Source organism: Mercenaria mercenaria, chromosome 17 (genome assembly GCF_021730395.1).
Source record: "Mercenaria mercenaria strain notata chromosome 17, MADL_Memer_1, whole genome shotgun sequence".
Taxonomy (NCBI): Eukaryota; Metazoa; Mollusca; class Bivalvia; order Venerida; family Veneridae; genus Mercenaria; species Mercenaria mercenaria.
The window spans coordinates 13319588-13347472 of record NC_069377.1 but is presented as its reverse complement, the minus strand read 5'-3'; the positions used below and the strand labels follow the sequence as shown (position 1 = coordinate 13347472).

The following is a 27885-nucleotide window of genomic DNA, read 5'->3' as shown; positions in this document are numbered from 1 at the left end:
ACATAACATGCACATAAGAAAAAGATGTAAATTTCCTTCTTCAGTATCAGCAGAATCTTTGTAGAATTCTTGTTGAATTATTGTTAGATGAAAACCCATATAGTATTTATTTGCTGAAATTTAAAGTGGGCAGTTGATAGCTCATGAAGTAGACTTCTGCTTTTTCAAAAGTCAAAAGTCACAGCGGGAATACTGCATACAATTTTTTTTTCTTGTGTTAAAATTTGAGTAAAAATTTCCTCAAAGGATAGCAAATAATATATTAAGATAAACTGGTGAATAAAACAGTTTATCATATGGAAGGCATTATATTAATACACTGTAAAAGGATTGAATGAAAATAAATCAAAATAATCAAGAATTAAGCTTGTTCAATAGCCTGTCTATATTTAAATCACTTAAGTCTTTATGTTTGCATGCAAGCATTTAAATTGTCATAATATTTACTTTGAATAAATTATAAGTGAAGTAGGTTGTAACAGAATGTCTAATAAACTTGAATTACAGGCAGTCTTTCAGTGCAAAGCAAAAAATGGGTTTTACAAACTTGAATTACAGGCAGTCTTTCAGTGCAAAGCAAAAAATGGGTTTTACAAACTTGAATTACAGGCAGTCTTTCAGTGCAAAGCAAAAAATGGGTTTTACAAACTTGAATTACAGGCTGTCTTTCAGTGCAAAGCAAAAAATGTGTTTTACAAACTTGAATTACAGGCAGTCTTTCAGTACAAAGCAAAAAATGTGTTTTACAAACTTGAATTACAGGCTGTCTTTAAGTGCAAAGCAAAAAATGTGTTTTACAAACTTGAATTACAGGCTGTCTTTAAGTGCAAAGCAAAAAAATGAAATCTTTATATTATATAGGGTTAATACCATATATTATCAACCAATTTGAGCCTTGTCCTAGATTCTTTTACAAAAAAAATGGTATTTACAGTCAAAATTTGTTGCCTCGAAATCAACGAAACCAGCAAAATCAGTAGTTTGAGCCATCAAACAATTTACAGTATACAGGGATTTTGCCGGGATCTGAATGAGTTTGAGCAAAGGGCAGTATGCAAATTATCCATGTTCGAGTGAATAAAGTTTGACTGTATATGTTTTGGAAGAGACATTTTCATTATGGAACAGTTTTGATATCTTCCAAAAATTCGATTTTGTTTCTGTGTGCAGAAAGAGTTGTTCTGTTTCCTTGGCATGTACATTCTCAAATAATTCAGACAATTTTCAGTCAGTCTGAATATGTTCTGAATAGTGTCATTTTAATTCAATATTTAGAATCAAGTCTGAATATTTCAGCATTTCTGAATGTTTGTTGAATTATTTTATATTAAGGCTGAATTTGTTCTGAATAGTACAAATTAAGTCAAAATTCAGCATTCAGTAAAAAAAGATACTTTTCAGACAATTTTTAGATATTCAGATAGCAGTTCAGAAAATTTTAGACATTAAATTTTCATGTGGGCAGATACGAAATTATTATGAAGATATATTTTACTGCCAAGAGTTCAAAATGGACCTGCTGTGCTTTATAAATATAACCAGTGTTCCTAGATTCCTTGTCAAATAATGTACAAGAAATGTGAGTTATTGTTATATCAATTATCATGAAACAGGCTCGTCCTCGGGAATGGTTGGGAATCACTTAATCATTTAGGAATTGTAGTTGGGACAATATTATCATTATTCATATAAATATAAAGTTGTCAAAGGCACAAAAATATTGAACTTTTAACTTTTATCACATTGTTGAGATTAATCTAAATCTATGCTATTAAATCTATTTAGAACTACAGAAGCTATTTAAATACTTGTGATTTTAAATCTTATCTTATTAAATATTTTGAAATAGATTTATTAATTCTTTTCTTCCACAGTTGTTGAAATGATCAATACCATATTATATGGTGTTTAGAATGTTTTGACCCCCAAGCTGTATTAACGAAACAATCAAATTATGATCTTTTGTACAGTACTGTAGTACAAAAGTTCAGGGTATGGTGTAATTGCAATTGAGAACAACATTGGTGTGAAAGTATTTTACATTTGAATACAAGTTTAAAAGTACAGCAGGTAATTAAAACCCGGCAAAACTTGAATTTAAATGGAAATTATAATAACTTTTATATTTATTTGAATTCAAAGATAAAGATTCTACCCAAAAAATGTCACGGAACTCATCAGTCAAAATACTGAAAAGAATTGACCTATTTCCCTTAAAGGCCTAGATTCACTACTATATAAGTGTCCCCCCCCAAATCCAATATACAACTCCCATCTTATCTGCTGCTTATCAGCGATTATGTAACAGTAACTGATTAGAGGGCAATTAGCACAGCAGGGACCCCAACTAGACCATGAAGATGTGTGCAGTGGAGTTGAAAGGAATTATTTTTTCTTCAGTGAATGTGGAATGATAATAATAATTATTATTATTTTGATATTATATAGATGATAATAACTATTACTTTAATGTTATAATAAAATAATAATAATCATAATCATTATTATTATTATTATATTACATATAGGATGATAAAAGATACAGTAATAATATTGATTTCAATTCTAGACAAAATTTTTTTTTTACATTATTCTGCAATCTTTAGATGAGAAAAAGTCACATTTTTCTAAAATATCACAATTCTCCAGACAGAATTTGAAAAAATAAAAATTTGCATATTTCTATTAGTAAGTTTCTCATTATTTCATTATTGTGAACATAAGTTTCTGATTATTTATTATTGTGTTTTATCAACAAATATTTTTCTTTACATAGAAATGCAAAAAAAAATCTAGTATAACTTTAAAAGTTATCATTTATTCATTAATTTAAAATAAATTACATTGTTTCCCCTTCTCACTAATTGATACACTTGTAAGGTAGACTGTCTCTCCAATAAACAATGACCCTTGTTTATTGGAGCCATACTGTGATGGTCATTAGCCCCCAACTGTGCTGGTGAAGACAGAAATCCCTTGGCCCACTGCCAAAATCTAGGCCTTTAAAAGTACAAATGAATAAATGAAAATCTGATTTTCTACAAGAGATACTAAACCAAGAAATCAAAATTAAAATCTGTTCTTTTCAGCTTGACTATTCCAAAAAGAGTGAGCAGCTCTTCTCAAAAGGGCTTCACTGTCACACCTTGGTTAATTTTTTACATGCAAGGTCATGTCTTGGTATCCATGGAATGTATTGGATTGAAATTTCACACAAGGCTTCCCATTTCGCAGTCATTGATTATTTTCCTAATTCAAATTGACATTCCGGGCTGAATGGAGAAAAGTTGCTGCCTTGGAATCATTTGTCCCGTGCCGCTATAGGTTTTTTTGGGGAGTAGAATTCTTTCATGTAAGGAAGCCATTCATCTGGCTTTAACCCTTAGCCTGCTAAATTTCTAAAATGGACTGGTCCAATATTTAATTTGGGCAATACCATTTATTAATCGAAGGGGTGTTCACTGAAAATTTACAAACTGAATAGCGAACAGTGCAGACCATGATCAGACTGCACGGATGTGCAGGCTGATCTTGGTCTGCCCTGGTCACAAAGGCAGATACAATTGCCGCCAGCAGGCTAAAGGTATATATACTCTATGTATGTATCACTGGAACCCTTGGATAATTCGAGCATTTCTTTATCCCCTTCCAACCTCTAGTGATCTGTGTTTTTAGCTCACCTGAGCCAAAGGCTCAAGGTGAGCTTTTGTGACCACTTGATGACCATCATGCGTCGTCAGTTGTGCGTCTGTCAACAATTTCTTATCTGCACAATAGTGGTTTCATTTATGGATTGATTTTAACCAAACTTGCACACAACTTGTATCTCCATACGATCTTGATTTCTTTTTTGAACTAGCCATATCCCACCATGGGTTCCAGAGTTACAGCCCCTGAAAGGGCAAAAATCGGCTTTGTTGGTCTTGTCTGCATGATAGTGGTTTCATTTATGACTAGATTTTTACCAAACTTGCATACAACTTGTATCACCATCATCAAAAGATCTGGGTTCTTTTCTTGAACCAGCCATATTCCTTTATGGATTCTAGAGTTATGGCCACTGAAAGGGCCAGAAATTGGCTATTTTGGTCTTGTCTGCACAATAGAAGTTTCATTTATGATACTTGCACATAACTTGTATCACCAGAAGATCTTGGTTCCATTCTTGAAGCAGCCATATCTCACCATGGGTTCCAGAGTTACGGCCCCTGAAAGAGCCAGAAATTGACTATTTTGGTCTTCTTTGTACAGTAGCAGTTTCATTTATGATTGGATTTTAACCAACTTGCACACAAGTTGTATCACCATAAGATCTCGGTTCCTTTCTTGAACCAGCCATTTTCCGTAATGGGTTCCAGAGTTAGGGCCTCTGAAAGGGCCAGAAATTGACTATTTTGGTCTTGTCTGCACAAAAGCGGTTTCATTTATTGCTTAGATTTTAACCAATCTTGCACACAACTTGTTTAGTAACCATAAGATCTTGGTACCTTTCTTGAACCAGCCATATGCAACCATGGGTTCCAGAGTTAATGTCCCTGAAAGGGTCAAAAATTGGCTATTTTGGTGATCTCCATATTCAACATTGGAAATTTCTGAACATCACACAAAATGCATATATCTTCTTTCTTGTTATTAATGACATGTAGGCAATATTGCTCAGGAGCGATCCAGGGTCATCATGACCCTCTTGTACTGTATTTTGTTGCAAAGGAACAAATCTGAGGGAACAACACTGAACAGGAATATTTATTGACATATTTTACATATGAAATTGTGAAGCACTATGAATAGAAAGACTTAGAAGCTACAATACTGATTGTATGTGTTATTGATCTGTTCTGAAGAACATCTTTAAATCTGCTCTGAAGAAAATATCTCCTCTCCAGAACCAGTTGCTCGTTCACACATTCTTGTCTTTTCAATGTCATGACATGCCTGTCTGGCATTAAGATAAGATATGATATTATGTATTCCCAGTCATCAGCCAGCTGAAGGATGGTTATGTAAAATCACTAAATCTTAATTCCCTCCCCTTCCCCCTCCAATCCCCAACCCTTCCTTTCCCCTCCTTCTATAAAACCTGACTTCATTCACCACCTACCCTACCTCCCCTCCACCCCCAACAATACATTCCCTCTCCACCCCTAACCATACCATCCCCATCCACCCCTAGACCCACCATCCTTAACAAAAATAGGGACATATGTAGCAAAACATGACCTAATGAATGAAGAGGTCAAAGCAAAAAAAAGCTGACACGCTACACATCATAACATTAATTACGAAATCCGAAAAGACAGAAAGTGAACGGCATTTTAGCACATGGTTTGCTGCCAGTTTGTGCTATTCATTTTCTCTAGTTCCTTTACATGTCTCATTTGCATAATTAACTTAAAAATATAGTAGTCACTTCAAGTTGTGAAGTATGATTTCTTTTTATGTACTATGAAATCATTCAGTTTCCTTATGGCGTAAAATTTCATGATGTCTTTTTCATAGGAACATGACATTGTGGAATTCAAATTTTAAAGATAAAATTATTGGAAACTTCTTTTTTTTTTTTTTTTTGATGTTCGGTTTGTGTGATTGATACAACCAAAATGCTTGACACAACCACAAAATACAAGAAAAATAGTTCTCCATGAATAGCATAGGTTTCGCAGTATTTTCTTGATGCACATGTCACATTATGTTTTCTTAAAAACAGATTTTATGATTGTGCTTCACTTTTTTGTCAACCCTTGACGGAGATTGGTGTGGCTATTTGTTGAAGAGTGTGTTGAGAGGCACGTGAACATTGTTGATCATGCAATTGTTCCATGAATTTACGTGACCTTGACATTTGTTGTAGATATTTCTGTAACTGGAGCGTGTTAGGATGCCCATTAGAAAGTCTTGATACAGAGGAGCTTCTTGGTGTTGGAACAAGGCCTTTTCTTGTCTGTAAAATAGTAAATACAGAAAATGAGAAAACACTTCAATTTTACATCTACATCAGTATTGAATTGAATGGAATGTCCATGAAATATATATATGTATCATTCTTAAATCAAGTTAAATATATATATATATATCATTCTTAAAAGAAGTTAAGTATATATATATATATATATATATATATATATATATATATATATATATATATATATATATATATCACCAAGCCCGTAAATCTGGGCAGATTCTTTTCAATTCCAGTACCGTTAGTCTGCCCACTTTTACGGGTACATCTGCCCACTTCTACGGTCCTTTACGGATTGAATCTAATGATGAAACGTATATCTGCCCACTTCTACGGTATAGTAAAGTTATATATATATATATATCATTCTTAAATCAAGTTAACATCATTAAAGCATATATGAATAATGAATTGAACTAAATGTAGTGTTGAAGTACATAATTATCAGTATAGAACTAACGTAACCATGCAGTGAAGCAAACATTAATATAGGACTGCTGGGGCCTCCTTGGCCAGTTGTTAAAGGTCAGTGACTTTGAATCACTGTGGCTTGAACACCTCACCAATAGGGTGTAGAACTAATTTGTGTGAGGAAGCCATTCATCTGGCTTGCAGAAGGTCACAGGTTTTAGCCTGGTGCTGCCCTTGACTGACTGAAGGATTAGCAGCTGGGGTCTTTCTCCTCTGTCAGAAGCTGGAAAATCTGTTTGACCTGTAGTCTTGCCGATGTGACAATAAACCCAACAAACGGTTATAGGATAAATTTGAATATCATTGAACAAGTGATTGAGAAGCATATACAGGACGACTTTCGTTGGGACAACCTATGAGGAGAGCAAACAGTGTTCTGTTAACATAGTTGGTTTGTTAGAATAACATTATTTGTTCTTTAACAACACAAAAGGAACTGGAAAAAGCGGCCTTTGATTAATAGACGTGGTGCCTAGACCATCTCTGACAATTTGACAGTTAAGTATATTAGTAATAAACTGAATTAAACACAAGTTAAGCCTACATCATTAAAGTGTTACTAAATTAAGCTTCATATCAAATTCTTTTAACTTACATTGATCAGTATCATAACTAGATAAACATTGATTCAATAGATTTGGCAAATAAAATTTTTCAAGAAGAGGATTTGATTTGTAGAAAAAGTGATATTTGATACAGTGTAAGGTTTTGTCCGGTTAAAAATCAAGGCTGTAAGACCTCTTGACGTTCTCTCAGAATGATCGGCTCAGTTTCTTTGTTGGACTAAAATTGAAATTTTAAACTGTCATTCTGTTTTTATCGATCTTATATCATAATTTATTTGAATTGATCCAAAATCTTTGTCCTGATAAACGCTTTTTGTAGACAACTGTTGAATGATATGTGATAAAGAAGAACTTAATTTGGTATTGGCTTTCAAAATTTCTGTTTAGATCAGTCCCTACCTCATTAGAAACTATTAGAACTTTTAATGACACGTAATTATCAGAAAAAAATTAAGTAGGGCAAAACAGTTATTTGGTACAAGATGTCATATATTTCCATTTTAAGTTCTTTTTGAAATTTGAGACTATGTGGCTAGGATTGGTAATTCTGATATCTTATTAGAACCCATGAAGATTATGTAGCCTCCGATCCCTCCCAGCCCTGAAACAGTGATTTGCTCTTGAATAAAATGACTGTTTGTCGTTCAGGATGCATATATCACTCGGGCTGCTCCCTCGTGATTTTATTCCTACAAATAATGATTTTATTCAGAGACAAATCACTGTTTCGGGGTATATTTTTTTTGTAAATAATCGCCACTAAGTCTTGTATCTTTTATTTTTGATACCTCTAATATAAAATCGTAAAGAAATACGACAAGGTAGAAAAGGCACCAGCAAAATTTTGCAAACTAATCATTGCCTGCTTATAAATTTTCCAAAAGTTTACAGAAGCTTAAATCTCTGTTGAACTGTTAAATATCTGTGTTTATATAGTATAGATGGCTTCTGTTTGAAAGTGAAGTGTCGTGTTTTAAAAAATGAAGTGCACATGGAATGACTTGAGAAAATATCAATGAGATTTATAGCCTTTTTAAACATAGAAAATCTTTTTTAGAAAATTATGTAATTGAATTTTATGAAGTTTTAGGGTTGTCAGTCCTTAAAAGTGTGATACGATTTTAAAATGTCAAGTCTGAATACTGTGACATTGGTAACGTTCTTGTGAACTAATTTTGTGGATTTAGTGGTTGCCTTGAAATCTTAAAACCACAAATTTTATGTCCCCATGAAGTAAATGACAAATCCACAGATTTTTACTATTTAAGTTGCTGAACCTTCACTGTGACAATTTCCCTTTCATGGGCTTAGTGCAAAACGGTTGTAACTTCTTTATTTCATATAAGTTACAACCGTTTTGTGCTAAGCCTGTACTTTGTCTTTTCATCCTAATTTAGTTAAAGTAGGAATTCATGTAGCATATCTTTGGTATATGACAGTTAGCTAACCTAATTGGAAATCCTGTTTTGGTTAAATGTTAAACCAACATGAAAGTGTGAAAAAACAAAATATGCCAAAGAATTTCAGTACAGACTTTGGAATGTCTTTGAATTTGGTGCTAGTCCTTGAAAACTCCTTGAAAATGACTAAAACCCTTAAAATCTGGAAAAGTACTCGAATTTTGGAGAGAAAAACAGCTTGAATTACAACCAAAACTCCTTGAATTTCAACCAAAACTCCTTGAAATATGGTCTGTCAGCCACTTGTTTTGTAGAAAAATTAGATTATTCGAAAGAAATTTATGGTTACTATGCACCAGTAGCATTCATAAAAAAGACAGCATTTTAATACAGTTTACATGGAGTATAGTTTCTACTCTAACACTGTTGGAAGTGAATTATAAAAGTTGGGACTAAGAGTTTTGAGAAAATTAGTCCTTGAATAAGTAAAAAAAAGTACTTGAAAAGTACTTGAATATTGCCTTGGATGTTCTGCATGAACCATGAATAATTCCTTTTTTCATAAATTTTCATCTTTTTAACCGAGAAGTAATATAATGGCTGTTTTTTTTATTGTATCCACTCATTTTCAATGAAAATTGTAAAGTAATTTTGAAACACGAGTGACCACCTTTTAAGACACAGTCAACATAGGTAGGTAACTGTTTAGAGGTTTGGACGAAAGGACCTCCGTTATCTTGGACAAAATATCAAAATGGCTGTGTCACACGGTAGGTGCTAAAACCAATCTAGATAACATCATATTGCATTGACAAAATATCTTAATGCTGTCACATTAAAGAAAATAATCATTTAATTGAAATCGGAAAGGGTCTTGTAAATAGTTGCTCATAAATTTTTCTCCTAGATATGAGGAATAGTACTGCAAATTTTATGAAGTGAAGATTGATTTAAAGATATTATGTCTGCGACCAGTGCAGACCAAAATCAGCTTGCATGTCCGTTCGTTATTCAGTCAGTAAATTTTCGTGAAGACGCCTTTGAATGATAAATGGTATGATGGACCAGTCCATTATAGAAATTGAGCCAGCTAAAGGTTAATATCAATGTCTTTGAACAAATTTTGAATATTAGTAATACTGTGAAATCATTTAGTGTCATGAGCATAAAATTTCATGGTTTTTGGTCAAGTCAGCTATTCTGTGGGGATGTGAATTTGTGGATTTCCTGTCTTTGACAGAAAACGAATGGGAAAATTATTCCTTTATATGGATTGACTGAACTATGAAATCCAGGAAAAATAGTCTCCCACAAAAATAATTTCACATAGGTATCATTGGAAACATTCTTGGGTATCGGACTTCAGTATGAAGCCAGACAGTAGGAAAGAAGATCTGAGAAATTAGATTAATAAGAAATCTTCAGATTTTGAACCGCAGAGTTCATGTCTGCAGGAAATTTAAGGAAAGCAATGATTGGACAGTTAGAATGCTTTCAGTATACTGAACTCAATGAATTGAAAGCCACTGGAAGCTGGTACTCAGCCAGTTTACTGATATCAAAAATAAATATATAAATAAATATTTGTTTATGATTTAGATGGAAAAAGAATGATAACAGGGAAATCCTTCTGATGCTCAGTATTAATTTTGCATCACTTAGAAAAGTTTGAAGGGCACACATATTAATATTTAGTTAATTAAAACATTGTTTTCTTGTAATTTGGGATGAACATTTGGTAATATTCTACTTACATGACCATTTTCGTCCCTGTAGGCAATTCTTTCAGATACATTCATAGACAAGAATTCTTTCACTAATTCATCCTTCTCCATAGGTCGAGGTGAATTACCGTACTTCATAGCCTGCTCATTTTCATATTTCTTCAGACGTAGAGCACTGAAAATGTCTGCAAGTGCTTTCGTCTTTTGTTCAGGGTCGACAATATTGCTGTATAAATTTTTCCAGTGATTGACCCCTGCAGTGACCTTATGAGGATTTTGTCGTATCTCGCTGGGCGAGATTTGTAACGGGGGTAATAGAGAAGTTTTTCTTGGACGCAGGGGTCTGGACATATGAGAAAATTGGTTGGTTTTCAGGTTCAGTCTTGGAACTGGACCTTTTCCTTCGAAGTTTTTTGGCTCGCATTTTGATTCTGATTCCTTTGCTTCTATTTGACTGATTGAAAGAAGAGTGCCATGCTTTTCATCAGCAAATGTAACTTTTTTCACACCCTTTTTGGTCTTTGTGGTGTCGATGGCTGTATCCGTTCTGCTTGGGTCATAAATACTCGGAATTTTCATACTGTCGGCTAATAAGGCTTTTGCTGCATTTATGCCAGGCAAAGGTTCTAGCGCATATAAAGGTCTTTCTTTCTGAGGTGACGATTGCAAAAATTTCCCAGAATACCACTCTGAACGTTTTGAACTAGCCGAATGTATCACAGGTAATTTTAACAGGTCTTTTTCTTTCTTCATCTTGTCGGCATGTTCTTTTCTGTCTTTCCATTTCCGTTCTGTTGTTCCAGATTTATAACTTCCCGTTCCGCCACTGCTGATGCTTCCCGCAGCTAAATTTGGTGCACGATAAAATTTCCGTGGTGTAAGTGTTACACTGGTGTTTGATGAAAGGTCCATTGATGAGGCCACTGACATATTGGTATGACTACGTTCTGCGTTTTGTAAGTTTGCAAGTTGATGGCTCAGCCGTTCCTTGTCACTATCATACGCTTTCATAGTTGACCGCAAATCTGCCTGCAGGCGATTAGTGGTGTTGTTACGCAAGAAGTGATCGTACATGTTTGACTGAAACGCAAGAATTTAATTCAAATAACTTGAAGTCAGTTGTTCTTTAAAAAAATTGTGTTAAAGGATCCCTGTCCATGCAGTAGAAATTAATAAACAACTTCTCAAAGTGAATCTTTAACAATGTTGCTTTAAATGCAAGTTTTTACCCTGTGATAGATACTATAAATGAATTTAAAGAAAGCTCAGGGCAAACATTGTCTGCTTTTGTTTTTGTATCCACATTGGTTTGTTTACAGCAGATCCATTAAATTATTCCTCCTTCAAAATAAACAAAAAAAAATTTTATTTAACGTTTAAATACTGAAGAAATAACATGCTAAGACAATTCGTTACAATACCTTTCCATGATGAATTATTCTTTTTGTTTCACCATTAAAGTTAAAGTGTTATCTCCTCAACATTTTCCAAAATTAATTTATTTGATTATCACGTTCCTTTTTCAGTTCAAGATGAAATTTTGATAAATCATCATTTTGAAGTTTGTCCAATGACAAGCTTACCGATGTTCTGTGGTTTGTCCAATAACAATCTAAACGAAATTTCTTGCTGGGATTTTTAAGAGTGTTTTGTCCGATTATCAATCTACCGTACTTAAACGATTTATGTTTATGTGATTTTATATTAAAATAATGTTTACTCGTCTTTTGACAAACAATGCAATTGTTCTTTTTGACATTGTTGTTTCCGTGTTTGTCTGTCTGCAGGTAGCATTAAGTATAAGTGCACGGTATCCAATAATATTTGTTTAAGTTTAGTCCGATAAGAAAAAAATTTCTCAATGATTAATATCCAATTTCCTGATAATAGCAAACATTATTTTCCGATGAAATATTCCGTCTAAAAAATATTTTGAATAATATCTCCTTATTAAGTTTCCAGCTGTTTAAAATATTACATAGAAAACTATTTCCAAACTTTGCACAATGCCTTCATTGCGACTTGATTTAGTAGAGAGACTATATTAAATGTATATTTACCTTTCGATAAATTATCCTTTTTACGATAAAATTGTACGATTTATCTTTACCCTGGCATTTTTTCGAGAGGAAAAGACTTGTGCGATTGTCACGTCTTCAACAGCTTCTGGTTGATTAAACTGATTAACTCGTAAAATATTGTATTTGTGTCATGAATTCACCCTTTCATTAAAGATCAGAGATCTTGGTTGATCCGATTAAATATCGTCTCTTTCAATTTTTATATCCCATTTCGCCTATATTGATGATTGATTTACTGTTGCGTTTAAGCTAGCGAAACAAGCGTCATGACATAATCTCTTTTTTACAGGAACGTAATTAAAACCCAGATAAGGTGCAGTAAAGAGGTTGTGTAAAAAGTAAATCGACCACTCTTGTAAATAAAAAAACCATCTTTGCTGACAAGTGATTTTGCATAACAAGTGAATTAAAATTATTTTTGGTCAAGGGGGGAAGAGAAAATAGTGGTCATTTTGCTTTTGTTTTACAGTACGGGTCTTTAACACAAGTTTGACTGTAGGTCAGATACCTTCTTAGGGAAGGTTATATTAAAAAATAATTTTCATGCTTAAGAGCTGTTGATAAAATGAGCCGTGCCATGGGAAAACCAACATAGTGGGTGTGCGACCAGCATGGATCCAGACCAGCCTGCGCATCCGCGCAGTCTGGTCAGGCTCCATGCTGTTCGCTTTTAAAGCCTATTGGAACTGGAGAAACTGTTAGCGAACAGCCTGGATCCTGACCAGACTGCGCGGATGCGCAGGCTGGTCTGGATCCATGCTGGTCGCATACCCACTATGTTGGTTTTCCCATGGCACAGCTCAAATGTTTAAACATTATGCCAATTGTATTGGGGTGATACAGATCCTTAAGTAGAATAGTGGTTTTACATAGGTTATAGAAATAAAATTTAATACTCAAACATTGAATCACTAGCCCTGACATCTAGTGGGTTCAATCCCTCTCTGGTTGTCATTTCAGACAGCCATCCAGCTGGCTGTGGAAGCTAGGTGGTTTTGGGACCCCGGTGCCTGTTGGCGACTGAAATAATGCCGGGAGGGATACCTTTGGTTGTTACTCTACCAATAACCATTAAAGATAATTTGCAATTTGACCATGCCTGATTCAACACAGTCTTTAAAAAAAAGGTTAGATCCACTTTTGAAATGATTTTCCTTTCCTTCCCATAGATGCAATACTAGTTTACTGTCCTCTGACGAAAGGCCAATTAATATGTATGAAATGACTTTTATGAAAGTTCTGTGACTTTTTGAAACACAACATCTGACAAACAAATGTAGAAAGGATTGATAAGATGTCATTGCCGCATTTGAAATTGTCAAATGTAGGATTCGCAAAGTTTCTGTGATTGATACTTGTTATTAAATTTATAGGAAAATGATTTATTGAACGGTATGGCATTGCGACAAATTTGAAAATCTATAAAATTAAGTAGCTATGAAGAATCAAGTTCATTTAAAGGGACACCTGCAGTGTATGAAAGTATTGTATTAGGTTTCATTGACATTGCACTTACAGGAATAAAAGCTTATTTGCTTTCACCCAGACAGGATTAGGACTGGGTTAAAGGGAAATAAGCTGTTGAATTTCAGTATTTTAAAAACTTACAGGTGTGTATGTGTATTGATGTTATTGGGGCAGAAAATGGTACAAAATTGACCTAATATAAGGATTGAATGTGTCAATTCTTGTTTAAGAGGATCTAAAGTTCATTTGGACAAACAGGTTATCTGAAGTGCAAATTAAATAAGAACATTTGTGCCAGTTTGATTTTTCTCCTATCTTAACTTGCCTGTCTGTCAATTGCTGTAAAATCAGATACTTTCACTTAACAAAATTTACTTAATTTAGCAACAGTCTGATTAAATATCACAAGTAGTCAGTTTTTTCCTTAAAAAAGTTAAAATACAGAATTTGGCAGGAAGTATATTTTGCAAAATAGTAAAAATGCTAAATAAAATAAAAAAACACTCTGTAGCAACCCATTCTGATTTTACAGTTAAAATTCAGCCAAGACAGCACTTTTTTCTTAGGACTTATACATGTTTTTGTTCCATGTTTTAGATTAAAATATAACCATTTGGAATACAGCAGTTCTTCCAATACAAAATATACAAAAATTTGAAATCATTTGGACAGATAGACATTGCCTACCACAAAAAAATGCTCACCTTATAATCTGAATTTTGTAAAAATTTGAAAATACCCATGACATAAGGATATAAAGGACCCTTATTGTAATAAAGAAGGAATTACCTAGCAAACCTTTAAGTCCCATTAGACTTTTGATTTTATGTTTAAAACAAAAAATAAAATAAAGCAGCTGTCCAGATCATGGGATAAATGCAAAAGAAGTCTAATGCATATAAGAAAAGAAGTATTTACTTGAAAATAGAAAATATTCATTATGACTTGGTTAGAAAAGCACTAATTGCTCATAATCATATAGGATCAGTGCTTTCAAGGGAGATAACCAGAAGCAATAGACTCTGATATACTTCCTACTAATTTAACCAAATATTCAGACATTTGACAAATATGGGGGCCTCCGTGGCCGAATGGTTAAGGTCGCTGACTTCAAATCACTTGCCCCTCATCGATGTGGGTTCGAGCCTCACTCAGGGCGTTGAATTCTGCACGTGAGGAAGCCATCCATCTGGCTTACGGAAGGTCGGTGGTTCTACCCAGGTGCCTGCTCGTGATGAAATAATGCACGGAGGGGCACCTGGGGTCTTCCTCCACCATTAAAAGCTGGAAAGTTGCCATATGACCTATCATGTGTCGGTGCCACGTTAAATCCTACAAAAAAAAAAAATTGACAAATATATGAGAAAACAGTAATCAGAAGTGAAATTTAACAACAGATTAATGAATTTTATTTTCAAAACAAAGAATGTTGCCACCACAAGATAAACAAGGTCATTATGAGCCTTGAATAGTTATTGTTTAAAAAGTTGACATTGATCATTACCAAAGGTAGAGGGTAATTAAATTCTTCCACAAAAAATAGTTCCAAAGTTTCTTGTACTGAAATAAAATCTGTGTTACTCATCAAAGTAAATTATGAATTTTTCTCAGAATCATAATTTAATTTTGCCCATTTCAATTAGGACAGGGATTTCTGTCCATACTGTTTACAGCTGCAGTTTCTTTTATTTTCTTTTATCTTTTTTTCAGGGACAATGCAACATCTTCTGATGCTACCCCACCGTCTTCCCCACAGCCCACGCGTAGATCTGAAAGACCCAGCGAAGCTAATGTTTTCTCACGTCTTACCAGCAGCACTGTTGGGATATCAGACAATAAGAGCAAAAGGTTTGTACAAGCTTTTAATTTCATCTTTCAACTGGTCAAGAGATGTCATTATGTACAGTTCATTGACAGCATATAATTAATATACAGTCACTAACAATTTATGTAACTTACTGATATCCACCCTGTTTGCATCTATTTACCAAAAAGTTGAAACACTTGGACATGAGTAATGTTTATGAATTTGTATTTATAAGTCTGTCCAGCATGACAGTTATATCAGTTTAAATACTTCTTTGGCATTTTAATGCATTATTTTTAACATTGCACTGTCCATGTGTGCACACGTGTAAATTCTTTTCCGGGCTGTAACTGCTATCCTTAGAGGGATTTTGAAATACATAACTTGGCATAAATGTTCACCATAATGAGACGTTGTGTCATGCACAAGATCCAGATCTCTAGTTCTAAGGTCAAGGTCACACTTAGAGGTTAAAGGTTAACATGGTCTGTTAATGTCTGGTCCATAACTCTGCCATCGATGAAGGGATTTTAAAATTACTTGGCATAAATGTTCCCTAAAATGAGATGATGTTAATGCACAAGACCCAGACCCCTAGCTTCAAGGTCAAGGTCACACTTAGAAGTCAAATGTTAACATGGTCTGTTTCTTGTCTGGTCCATAACTCTGCCATTTATCAAGGGAATTGAAAATAATTTGACCCAAAAGTTAACCATATTAAGAAGGTGTGTCGTGCTTATGAACCGAGTCTCTCAGGTCAAGGTCACTAAATGGTTCATACCTAAACAGGGCTTCGGAAATTTGCCGGTTTGTCGGTTTTGGACCGATTTTTGACTTTTCAGACCGATTCGTGAAGTGAAAAAACGAAAAAAATCGGTCCCGTAAAAATGGAGAAAAGTATAAATTTCGGTCTGAAATCTCAATACATGATCACCTGCCAAGCAGGAAACTGTTGGTCGCACCCTCAGATAATCAATAAACGTGTCAAACGGTTTGATTGTCACCTTGATAATCGGTCCGTAATTAGCACGTGACGCAACCAGTGCTCGCGCGGCACATCCTTTAATGTTTGCAGACAGCCGACTGCAATGTATTAAACATTTTTGATTGGTTTCCAAATGTTTCTGACTGGATCCAAATCCTTTCGACGGGATCCACTTCTTTTATTTAGAATCGCACGGATGGTTTATTTCAAAGCTATGTTTGATCACGGTAAAAAAACAAAATGGTACTGCATTTAATGAGACATCACACGGAAAAGATTAAAAATTTTATAATTACTTGATTTGTAAAAATACATGATACATTGTTGAGCTCCAGTTGAAACAAGTGCAGAGAAATCGTCTTTGCAACCGACTGTACAGAAAAAAGAAAGAAAAAAAATGACTGACAAAAGAATGATAAAGAAAACCTGGAGCGGCGCTGTGTTTATCATCAAATCAGTCTTTTAAAAACGTTCAAACTAAATTTTGTTTACATAAGAAGAGAACATATAACTTATAAATGTAGTTTGCTTATTGAATTACAACGCCAATGAAATGAAATATCCGTGGCCAACCCGCGTGACAAAATGCAAAGAGCATAAAATTTTATACTTCTTTGCAAAATGTACTACACAACGGAAATCGATCTCAGCCAGCGTTTCACATAACGTACACATTCGGTCCGCGCAGTATTCTTAAAATACTGAGGATGTATAGCAGAGATATGTGTCGTGTAATTCAAATTTGACCGCATGTATTTATTATAAATTCCGTTCAACAGAATGAGGAAACATCACAAATTACTGCCGTGTATACGGTACCGAGTCAATGCTTGGCTTTTAGACTAGTTAGGTACAACGGTGTATACTCGGTAATTTTCCTTGCAAGTATTTTCTCGGAAAAACTCGAATTTTAAACAAAGTAACAGATCACACATAACACTGACTACTGTCTTCATTGTTGTATGGTAACCGCGTTGACTGGTAATCAGTTTAAATGCATGACATGCTTATTATCACGTTACCAATATGGTATTGGTAATGCGGTGGGTGGGGTAGCGCCGATGTCAGGATTTTCGTTTCGGACCGATTGAGTTCTCAAAATTTCCGGAGCCCTGTACCTAGACTATTCTTGTGTATTTTACGCAGACAACTGCAGTATTCTTGGGCTGGCTATTGGGCATTTGTCACTTAGCGACAACTCTTGTTGTGGGAATGGTTTTTATCAGTCATTGCTAGAACTTGTTGCCAAACCCTTTCATACACTATTTATTTTGAATATTGTAGAAAAGTATGTTAAGATATGCAGTAAAATGTTTTTAATGTTTTAGTATACACAATATATCAACTTCTTTAGGGTTAATTAAAAGCTTTTTTTGTGGCAAAATTGACTTCCATTCATGTATTTAAATTGGATGAATGTTTCATGGAAGCTGAAGCAAGTATGTGTTTATGTTTCAGAGGGTATGTAGTGCCAGCGAGTGCTAGAATAAACTCGTAATGACTGGGCCTTTAACATGTACCAACGGAAGTCGAAGGACACTCTAAGCTGTCTGGCAGTCACGCTACAAAGATCTATTTTACTATTAGCAAAGGTAAATTTTTGCGGCTATTCAAGAAATAGTCCGAGCTGTATCTACTACCTGGACAGTTGGCATCGGCAACACACCAGGTTAAAAGTTTTAGCATGCAAGTACATCGCTATCAATCTATAAAGGCATATAGCTTGAAACTTATTTTTCATTTTGTCTGGTCAATAACAACTTATGGTCAGTCCAATAACATGACATGTATTTTGGCCTAATTATGCCCCATCTTGGACTTAAAAAATCCTGGTTATAAGTTTAAGCTGTGTTACTATCTCCAAAACTATGCCAGATATTGAATTGAAACTTCACATGTGCTTCAGGTTTATAAAACTAGTTATAGACATCAATCCATTATTGACTTGTATTTTGCCGATTTATGCCCCCTTTTGGACTGAGAAATTCCTTAGAAAATCCTGGTTGAAGTTATAAGTGCAAGTTACTGTCTCCAAAACTAAAACAGATATTTAATTGAAACTTAATGTGTCTTCGGGGTTATAAAACTAGGTAATAGCATCAAGTCCCATAACTCTGACATGCATTTTGGGCAAATTGTGTCCCCTTTCGGACTTAGAAAATCCTGTTTATCCTGCTTAAAGTTTTGCATGCAACACACAGCTATCATTTAAAGGCATATAGCTTTGAAACTTATTTTTTCCTTTTCTAGGTCAATAACCATCCTCACTGGGACAAATCTCGTAACTGTGACATGTATTTTGGCCTAATTATGTCACCTTTTGGACTTAGAAAAACCTGGTTAAAGTTTTGCATGCATGATACTGTCTCTAAAATTAATGCAGATATTGAATTGAAACTTCACATGTGCCCTTGGGGTTATAAAACTAGGTGATGGAATCAAGTACCTTAACTCTGATATGGATTTTGCCCAAATTATGCCCCCTTTTGGACTTGGAAAATCTTGGTTAAAGTTTTGCATGCATATTGCTATCTCAAAAACTAATGCAAATATTGAATTGAAACTTTACATGTTTCTTTGGGTATATAAAAGTAGGTGATAGCATCAAGTCCCATAACTCTGACATGTATTTTGCAAAATTATATCCCCTTTTGAACTTAAAAACTTCTGGTTAAAGTTTTGCAGATACTAGATTGAAACTCTATAGATATTTTTTACATTTAAGGATAGTCGAGCATTGGCTGTTTTACTGACAGCTCTTGTTAGTTGTTGACTGTTGATATGAAGTAGTATTGGAAAAAACAATGTGTAATAGGGAACAAGATACATTCAGTCAATAGTTGGGATCTGGGGTAGAGGGTCTTCCTATAATGCAGGAGATCAGCCAGGTCATGTTAAAGACGAAGTATATATGTTCTGGTGGCTTACTTTCTTGGCATTTGGCATTATATAGAATAAATGAAAGACTTACTCAGCCAGATAACAGTTTAAAGTGAATTGTGAGTATCATGTAAGAAGAGTTTGTTGGGCACATGTGTTAGGGATTGCATGATGCAACTCTTGTTTTTATGTGTTGCAAACAGAACAAAAACACATATTTGTCATGCAAATTTTAATTATTGGTTTCCTCATGTAAATTTACAGTCTTTTGACCATACTATCACAGGATATATTCTGCTGTTTAATATTCTTATTGATTCTTAAACTACCACAGGTATATTAAGTCTCTGCCATAATGGGGGAGACATATAGGTTTTTGCACTGTCATTCGTCAGTCACAGTTCAGTTCTATCAATAACGAAGAACCATTTGACATAAATCTTGATAGTGATTGGAATATGAGAAAAACACCTCTGTGTTTTTGGGTCTTTCTTGAAGGCACAGGGGCCTACAACATGGAAATACCTTTCCGCATCATAACTTGAGACACTTGACCAAGAATCATTGAAATTTCATCAGGTGATTGGACATACAGAGTAGATGACCCCTATTGATCTTGGGGTCACTCGATCAAAGGTCAAGGTCACAGGAGCCAGAACATGGAAAAATGTTTTCAATCTAGAACTTGAGAACCACTTGACCCAGAAGATTGAAACTTCATAGGATGCTTGGACATACAGAGTATCCCCTATAGATCTTGGGGTCACTTGATCAGAGGTCAAGGTCACAGGAGCCAGAACATGGGAAAATGTTTTCAGTCTAGAACTTGAGAACCACTTGACCCAGAAGAGTGAAACTTCATAGGATGGTTGGACATGCTGAGTAGATGATCCCTATGCATTTCAGTCACAAAGCCAGCCATCAGTGTCTCATTGATTTTCACTCCTATCCTCAATTTACTTCTTGCCTATTACTACTATGCTTTAAGGGAGACATTCTCTTCTACAAAAGCATCTTCTAGTTAGTATTGCGTTTCTCATTTGTTATTTCAGATCGAACTGGGCGATGTTGGGATCTGACAGAAGGGAGAGAGATTGTCACTTTTGATCAGCATCTTAACAATGTTAATGTAATAAAATATAGTCCAGAACAACGCCTTGTGTTCACTGTTTCACAGTCCTACATCTGTGTCTGGGATTTACGTCGATATGACAGAAATTGTATAAAGACTTTGAGGTAAAGTTATAGGCATATGATATCATTTCTCTGTTTTTGTGTGTGAAAAACAAACAGAACTTAACAAATGCAGCAAGATCATTGATGGATTTAAACTTTACAAAAGCCATTAAAATAAATAGAAAATTAATGATCAGATTTTTAGATGCAATCCAAGTTCTAAACTTAAAGTTCCTTGCTTGTCTTTGTGGTTTTATCAATCTTTTGGTAGCAGACTTTCTGAAATTAGAACGTGTTTAGGGCTTTACAGGTTTTGAAGTGACGGCTGATACATTTTATGTAAAGGTTTTGCATTTATAATTTTAGTTCATCTGGGTTAACTCAAGATGACCAGATAACCAGTGAAACGCGCCAAATAGACCTGCCAAGTGGCGAGCATCATATCAATGATATAGCTTTAAATAACAGTGGCATACTTCTCTACAGTGCAACAGGGAATGTGGTCAGAGTCTGGGATCTACGAAGGTACATATCATCATGTCAGTCTTACATGTGAAGTGACTAAAAGTCAGATTATCAAATATGAACCTAGGCGTTTCATTTAGATGAGATCAGGAAAAGTAATGAAATTTCTTTACATAGTATGGAAATATTCTTGTTTTTAGCTCGACTATACGAAGTATGGGGAGCTATCCTCTACCTGAGTTCGGCATTGGCGTCGGCGTCTGTCCGCGTCCGCACTTTGGTTAAAACTTGATGCACTTTCTCTTTATTAATCCCCGCCACAAATGGTGGGAGGTTATAGGAATGGTCTCCGTCCATCCTTCCGTCTGTCCGTAACACTTTCGTGTCCGTTCCATATCTCCTAAACCTCTTGAAGGATTTTCATGAAACTTGGGTCAAATGATCACCTCATCAAGACGATGTGCAGAACCAATGAGTCAGCCTTGTCCGCTCAAGGTCAAGGCCACAACTCAAGGTCAAAGGTTTGAGCCTTCCATTTTGTGTCCGCTCTGTATCTCCTAAACCCCATGAAGGAATTTTATAAAACTTGCGTCAAATGATCACCTCATCAAGACAATGTGCAGAACCCATGAGTCAGCCATGCCGGCTCAAGGTCAAGGTCACAACTTAGGGTGGAAGGTTTGAGCCTTCCATTTTGTGTCAGCTCTATATCTCCTAAACCCCTTGAAGGATGATCATGAAACTTTGGCCAAATGATCACCTCATCAAGACGATATGCAGAACCCAAGAGTCGGCCTGTCGGTTCAAGGTCAAGGTCACAACTGAAGGTCAAAGGTTTGAGCCTTCCATTTTGTGTCCGCTCTATATCTCCTAAACCCCTTGAAGGATAATCATAAAACTTGGGTCAAATGATCACCTCATCAAGACGATGTGCAGAACCCATGAGTCAGCCAGGCCGGCTCAAGGTCAGGGTCACAACTCAAGGTCAAAGGTTTTAGCCTTCCATTTTGTGTCCGCTCTGTATCTCCTAAACCCCTTGAAGGAATTTTATAAAACTTGGGTCAAATGATCACCTCACCAAAACGATGTGCAGAACTTATGAGTCATCCATGCTGGCTGAAGGTCAAGGTCACAACTTAGGGTCAAAGGTTTGAGCCTTCCATTTTGTGTCCACTCTGTATCTCGTAAACCCCTTGAAGGATTTTCATCAAACTTTGGTCAAATGATCTCCTCATCAAGAACTCATGAGTCAGCCATGTCAACTCAAGGTCAATGTCACAACTGAAGGTCAAAGGTTTGAGCTCTGTATCTCCTAAAACCCTTGAAGGATTTTCATGAAACTTGGGTCAAATGATCACCTCATCAAGACATTGTGCAGAGTTCATGAGCCAGCCATGTCAGTTCAAGGTCAAGGTCACAGCTAAAGGTCAAAGGTTTACCCTTTCACTATCCATAGCAGTGGCGGGGGATTTAGCTGTCTTTCAGACTGCCTTGTCTTTGTTATTGCTTGATGGATTTACTTCAAACTTTAAAAAGATGTTCCTCATCATCACCCAAATCATATGGCACAAGGGTCATAACTCTGGCACCAATATTTCATGAATTATCCCCCTTTTTTTGCTCACCAGAGCCAAAGGCTCAGGGTGAGCTATTCTGATCAGTCACCATCCGGCGTCCGTAAACTTTTACTTTAAACGACATCTCCTAATAACCGCTAGGCCAATTTCATCCAAACTTCACAGGAATGTTCCTTGGGTGAAGCTCTACAAAAACTGTTCAAAGAATTGAATTCCATGCAGAACTCTGGAATAGTGGATGCCATGGCAACAGAAAGGAAAAACTTTAAAAATCTTCTTCTCAAAAACCAGAAGCCTAAAGCTTAGATATTTGGTGTGAAGCATTGCCTAGTGGACTTTTACCAAGTTTGTTCAAATCATGACCACGATGTCAGCATTGACCCTGCCCCAGGGGTCACTTGATTTTACATAGGAAAATCTTCAAAAATCTTCATCTCAAAAAGCAGAAGCCCTAGAGCTTAGATATTTGACATGTAGCATTGCTTAGTGGACCTCTACTAAAGTTGTTCAAATCATGACCCCGGGGTCAAAATTGACCCTGCCCCAGGGGTCACTTGATTTTACATAAGAAAATCTTCAAACATTTTCTAAAAATAAACCAGAAGGCCTAGGGCTTAGATATTTGACATGTAGCATTGCCCAGTAGACTTCTACAAACTTCGTTCAAATCATGACCCCCGGGGTCAAATTGACCCCGCCTCATGGGGTTACTTGATTGTACATAGAAAAATCTTCAAAATTTTCTTAAAATAAACCAGAAGGCCTAGATCTCAGATATTTTACATGTAGCATTGCCTAGTAGACCTCTACAAAATTTGTTCAAATCATGATCCCCGGGATCAAAATTGACCCCGCCCCAGGGGTCACTTGACTTTACATAGGAAAATCTTCAAAAAATTTCTAAAAATAAACCAGAAGGCCTAGAGCTTAGATATTTCACATGTAGCATTGCCAAGTGTACCTCTACAAAATTTGTTCAAATCATGACCCTGGGGTCAAAATTGACCCCACCCCAGGGGTCACTTGATTTTACATAGGAAAATCTTCAAAAAATTTCTAAAAATAAACCAGAAGGCCTAGATCTTAGATATTTGACATGTAGCATTACCTAGTAGACTTCTACAAAATCTGTTTAAATCTTGACCCACGGGGTCAAATTTACCCCGCCCCATGGGGTTACTTGATTGTACATAGGAAAATCTTCAAAATTTTCTAAAAATAAACCAGAAGGCCTAGAACTTAGATATTTGACATGTAGCATTGCCTAGTGTACCTCTACAAAAGTTGTTCAAATCTTGACCCCCTAGGGTCAAATTGACCTAGCCCCAGGGGTTACTTGATTGTACATAGGGAGATCTTCATAAATTTGCTAAAAATAAACCAGAAGGCCTAGATCTTAGATATTTGATATGTAACATTTCTTAGTAGACTTCTACAAACTTCGTTCAAATCATGACCCCCGGGGGAAGATTGGCCCGCCCCAGGGGTTACTTGATTGTACATAGGAAAATCTTCCAAAAAATTTCTAAAAATCATCAGTTTGACATTTGAAACATGTAGCTCATATTACTGTGGTGAGCGATCCAGGGTCATCATGACCCTCTTGTACTTAGAATTCCAGGTTAAAGTTTTGGTGCACTTTCACTTTATCTCTGTGATTACTAAATGGATTTGATTCAAACTTAAAATAGTTGTTCAGCATTATCACTCACATCAAATGACACAAGGGCCACACCTCTTGCACCATTATTTCATGAATTATCTCCCTTTTTACTTACAATTTCGGGTTAAAGTTCTGATGCACTTTCACTCTAACTCAGTTATTACTGAATGGATTTGATATAAACTGAAAATAGTTGATCCACCTTATCAGCCACATCATATGACGCAAGTTCAATAACTCTGGCACCAATTTTTCATGAATTATGCCCCTTTTACTTAGAGTTAAATGTTAATTTTGATGCATTTTCACTATATCTCAAGTTATTACAAAATGGATTTGATTCAACATGACACAAGGTGCATCACTGTCGCACCAATATTTCATGAATTATGCCCCCTTTTTGCTAAGAATTATACTTAATATTTAATGTTTTGATACACTTGATCCTTATCTCTCTTATTACTTAATACTTTTGACACAGACTCAAGCTATTATCCAATATTTCATCCATGTTGGAGTCATTAAACACCTGAGTGACAGCTCCAGCTTCGTCAAATGTGCCCAGTTTCACTTTCCAGCATCGAAATAGTCGAGTGCACTGTCTCCTGTGACAGCTTTTGTTGAAGATCTCTTGCATACATTGATAAGGCTGACCAAAAATTGGTACTTCATTCACAACATAAAAATATCTCCATCTTTATGCTTGGACAGAAAGCTATACACCTGAAGTGCTTCTCTTCTGATTTATGTGGCATGTTTCAAGTTATGTCAACTTGACTACCATTACAGTTATAGGTTATTAGCTTTGTATCAGGAAATATGCACATGTTCTTCAGCAGAAATATTGCGCGACTTTAGGAGCGCAATATTCTTCCGCTGAAGAACAAGTGCATATTTCCCGATGCAAAGATAATAACCTTTCTATTACATACGCATCTACACCTATAAATATTATGTAAATATCATAAATATGTTCAGTAGCCTGAATAGGATTGACAATAATGAACTGAATAGAAAAAAAAAGTGCAACAACAACTGAATTACGTCATGCACCCGATATGAAATTCAGGCGTCTGTGTATGGAAAAATATTGACGTTTCTGGTACCAGTGTAACTTAACGGGGAATAGAAACGAGTTTGTGATAATAGCTGATATTCTGTTGAAGCCTTATCGAATTAACAAAAGAACTGATAACTTGTATCAAACTGACTTGCTGAAGGTTCTACCCATTTGCCTGGCCACGAGTCTTCCTCCATCATTGAAAGCTGGTAAATCTACCTAATATGACATGTAATGTGCCAGTGTGACTTAACATCAAAATAGACCTTGAAGCTTTTGTACTTTATGTTACAGGTTTGCAGCAGTGGGCAAACTTAGCGGAGGTCACCAGGCTGCCATCATGACCATGGGCGTGGACAAACAGGACCAAAATGACATTGTTGTCACTGGATCTAAAGATCATTACATTAAAGTAAGATTTAAATGTTATATCCTTTCTTGTGTCATCTGCATACAAATAAAAAATGAGTTGTCGTTTTAGGGGATTTTCTAGTGTCTTGCAAAGTGTTTGAAATGCTTCAAGATGAAAGTTGTTCATTTGACTTGCATGATATTCTGGAACTGAAGGATGGTACAAGTAAAGTGTCTAAAGTCTTTCTAGTAGTCATGATGGAAAATTTGTGTACTGGCAATGTAATTGAAAATAAGTGTACTAGCAATGTAATTGAAAATTTGTGTACTGACTATGTACTTGAAAATGTGTGTACTAGTGATGTAACTGAAAATGTGTGTACTAGCCATGTAATTGAAAATTTGTGTACTGACCATGTAATTGAAAATTTGTGTACTCACTATGTAATTGAAAATTTGTGTACTCACTATGTAATTGAAAATTTGTGTACTAACCATGTAATTTTCATGTACTTGAAAAATTATGTACTGGCCATGTACTTCAAAATCTATGTACTGGCAATGTAATTGAAAATTTGTGTACTGGCAGTTTAATTGAAATAATTATATATAGTATGTTTTACGAACATTTCATAATGATTACCCTAGTAGTACATGTTTTACTGCCATGATTACTTTTGAATTTTCCTAATAACAGTTGTGTTAGCCTTATTTCTCTGGAAATTGTGGAGTAATCTCAGTGACAAACATCTAAATATATATTTACTATGGAAAAGAAAAACAGAGTTCTGCCAAAATGTGTTTGATGGCAGATGTCTCTTAAATGTAAGGGAGACCACTGTTAAGGAGGGAGACTAAGAGTTTTATGACGGGCTTGCATCCTTCTTGACTACCGGTATATTCTGTATTATGAAAATTATGTTTTGGGAATTTTACAGGTATTTGAAGTAATGTCAGAAGGAGCTGGTGTGTTAACACCCAAGTATAACCTGGAACCTCCGCACTATGATGGTATACAGTCATTAGCTATTCAGGGTAACACATTGTTTAGCGGATCAAGAGATACATGTATAAAGAAATGGGATCTGCAGTCTCACAGCTTAGTACAGGTATTTGTAAATTATAATTAAAATAATGATGTCTCTAGGGCTCAGGGTTATAAAACTGAGTGTGAAGAACAGTCTCAGAATTCAAGCATTCAAAATATATGATACCCTACCCTGCCCTACAACACCCCTCCTTTGGAAAAAAAAAAATTTATTGACTCATGTTGTGCAATTTAACCACTCCCAATGTCTGATCTATTTTTAGCTCGACTATTCCAAGAATAGTCTGAGCTCTTCTACTCACCCTGGTGTCAATGTCACACCTTGGTTAAAGTTTTGCATGTAAGTGTATACAACTTTCATTTAAAGGCATATAGCTTTGAAACTTATTTTTTTCTTTTTCTAGGTCAATTGCCAACCTGACTTGGTCAACTATCACAACTCTGACATGTACTTTGGCCAAATTATGCCCCCTTTTGGGCTTAGAAAATCCTGGTTGAAGTTTTGCATGCAAGTTACTATCTCAAAAAGTAATGCAGATATTAAATTGAAACTTCACACATTTCTTCGGGTTTATAAACTAGGTCATTTCATCAAGTCCCATAACTCTGAACTGTATTTTGCAGAATTATGTTCCCTTTTGAACTTGAAAACTTCTGGTTAATATTTTACATGCAAGTTACTATTTCCAAAACTGATGCAGAAACTCTACAGATATTTTAATATTTTAGGGTAATATTCCTGCTTCTGGGACAACAATTTGATTAGGCTGTCTTACGCACAGCTGCTGTTTATTGTATGATATAGAATGCTCGACTTTCCTTCTTTGTTTAACTGACAGTTAAATCGGGACCATGAAAAGATGTTTGTTATGTTACCTTATGAAATTGTCATACAGAGTTTTATAAAGATGATAATATATATAACATGTTTGATATATTTATTGTCTAAGGAACAAAACATTTTCATTTTAGTCGTTGAATGCAGCTCACAGAGACTGGATATGTGCCATGGACTTTATGAAGGGGACCAACACACTGCTGAGCGGGTGTCGAGCCGGCTACCTCAAACTGTGGAATGTGGACACATGTGCACAGATTGCTGAAATCAAAGCCCACACAAGTCCTATCAATGCCATAGCAAATAACTCTTCTGCCATATTTACTGCCTCAAAGTAAGTAGATTTTATTTCCCCATGAAGTTT

General features: G+C 35.4%; 2 protein-coding genes across 3 annotated transcripts in view; one reads left to right on the top strand and one right to left on the bottom strand.

The window, feature by feature from the left end:
- Window positions 1–27885, top strand: part of LOC123536424 (kinesin-like protein KIF21A) — a 102932-nt gene that overhangs the window by 68479 nt on the left and 6568 nt on the right. Inside the window, exons 30-36 of the mRNA XM_053528754.1 lie at window positions 15382–15519; window positions 17922–17941; window positions 20396–20579; window positions 20886–21044; window positions 25579–25696; window positions 26574–26744; window positions 27656–27855. Coding sequence (XP_053384729.1) covers window positions 15382–15519; window positions 17922–17941; window positions 20396–20579; window positions 20886–21044; window positions 25579–25696; window positions 26574–26744; window positions 27656–27855 — 990 coding nt within the window. The remainder of the gene's footprint in view (window positions 1–15381; window positions 15520–17921; window positions 17942–20395; window positions 20580–20885; window positions 21045–25578; window positions 25697–26573; window positions 26745–27655; window positions 27856–27885) is intronic.
- Window positions 4734–12399, bottom strand: LOC123536426 (uncharacterized). 2 transcript variants are annotated; one of them, XM_045319609.2, is made up of 3 exons: window positions 12184–12399; window positions 10154–11203; window positions 4734–5941 (listed from the first exon to the last, which is right to left on the bottom strand). In XM_045319609.2, the coding sequence occupies exons 2-3, from the start codon at window positions 11195–11197 to the stop codon at window positions 5735–5737; spliced, it is 1251 nt and encodes a 416-aa protein (XP_045175544.2). In that variant the 5' UTR covers window positions 11198–11203; window positions 12184–12399; the 3' UTR covers window positions 4734–5734. The 2 variants fall into 2 exon arrangements, with proteins under 2 accessions (XP_045175544.2, XP_045175545.2); XM_045319610.2 differs by lacking the exon at window positions 12184–12399 and adding an exon at window positions 11545–12142.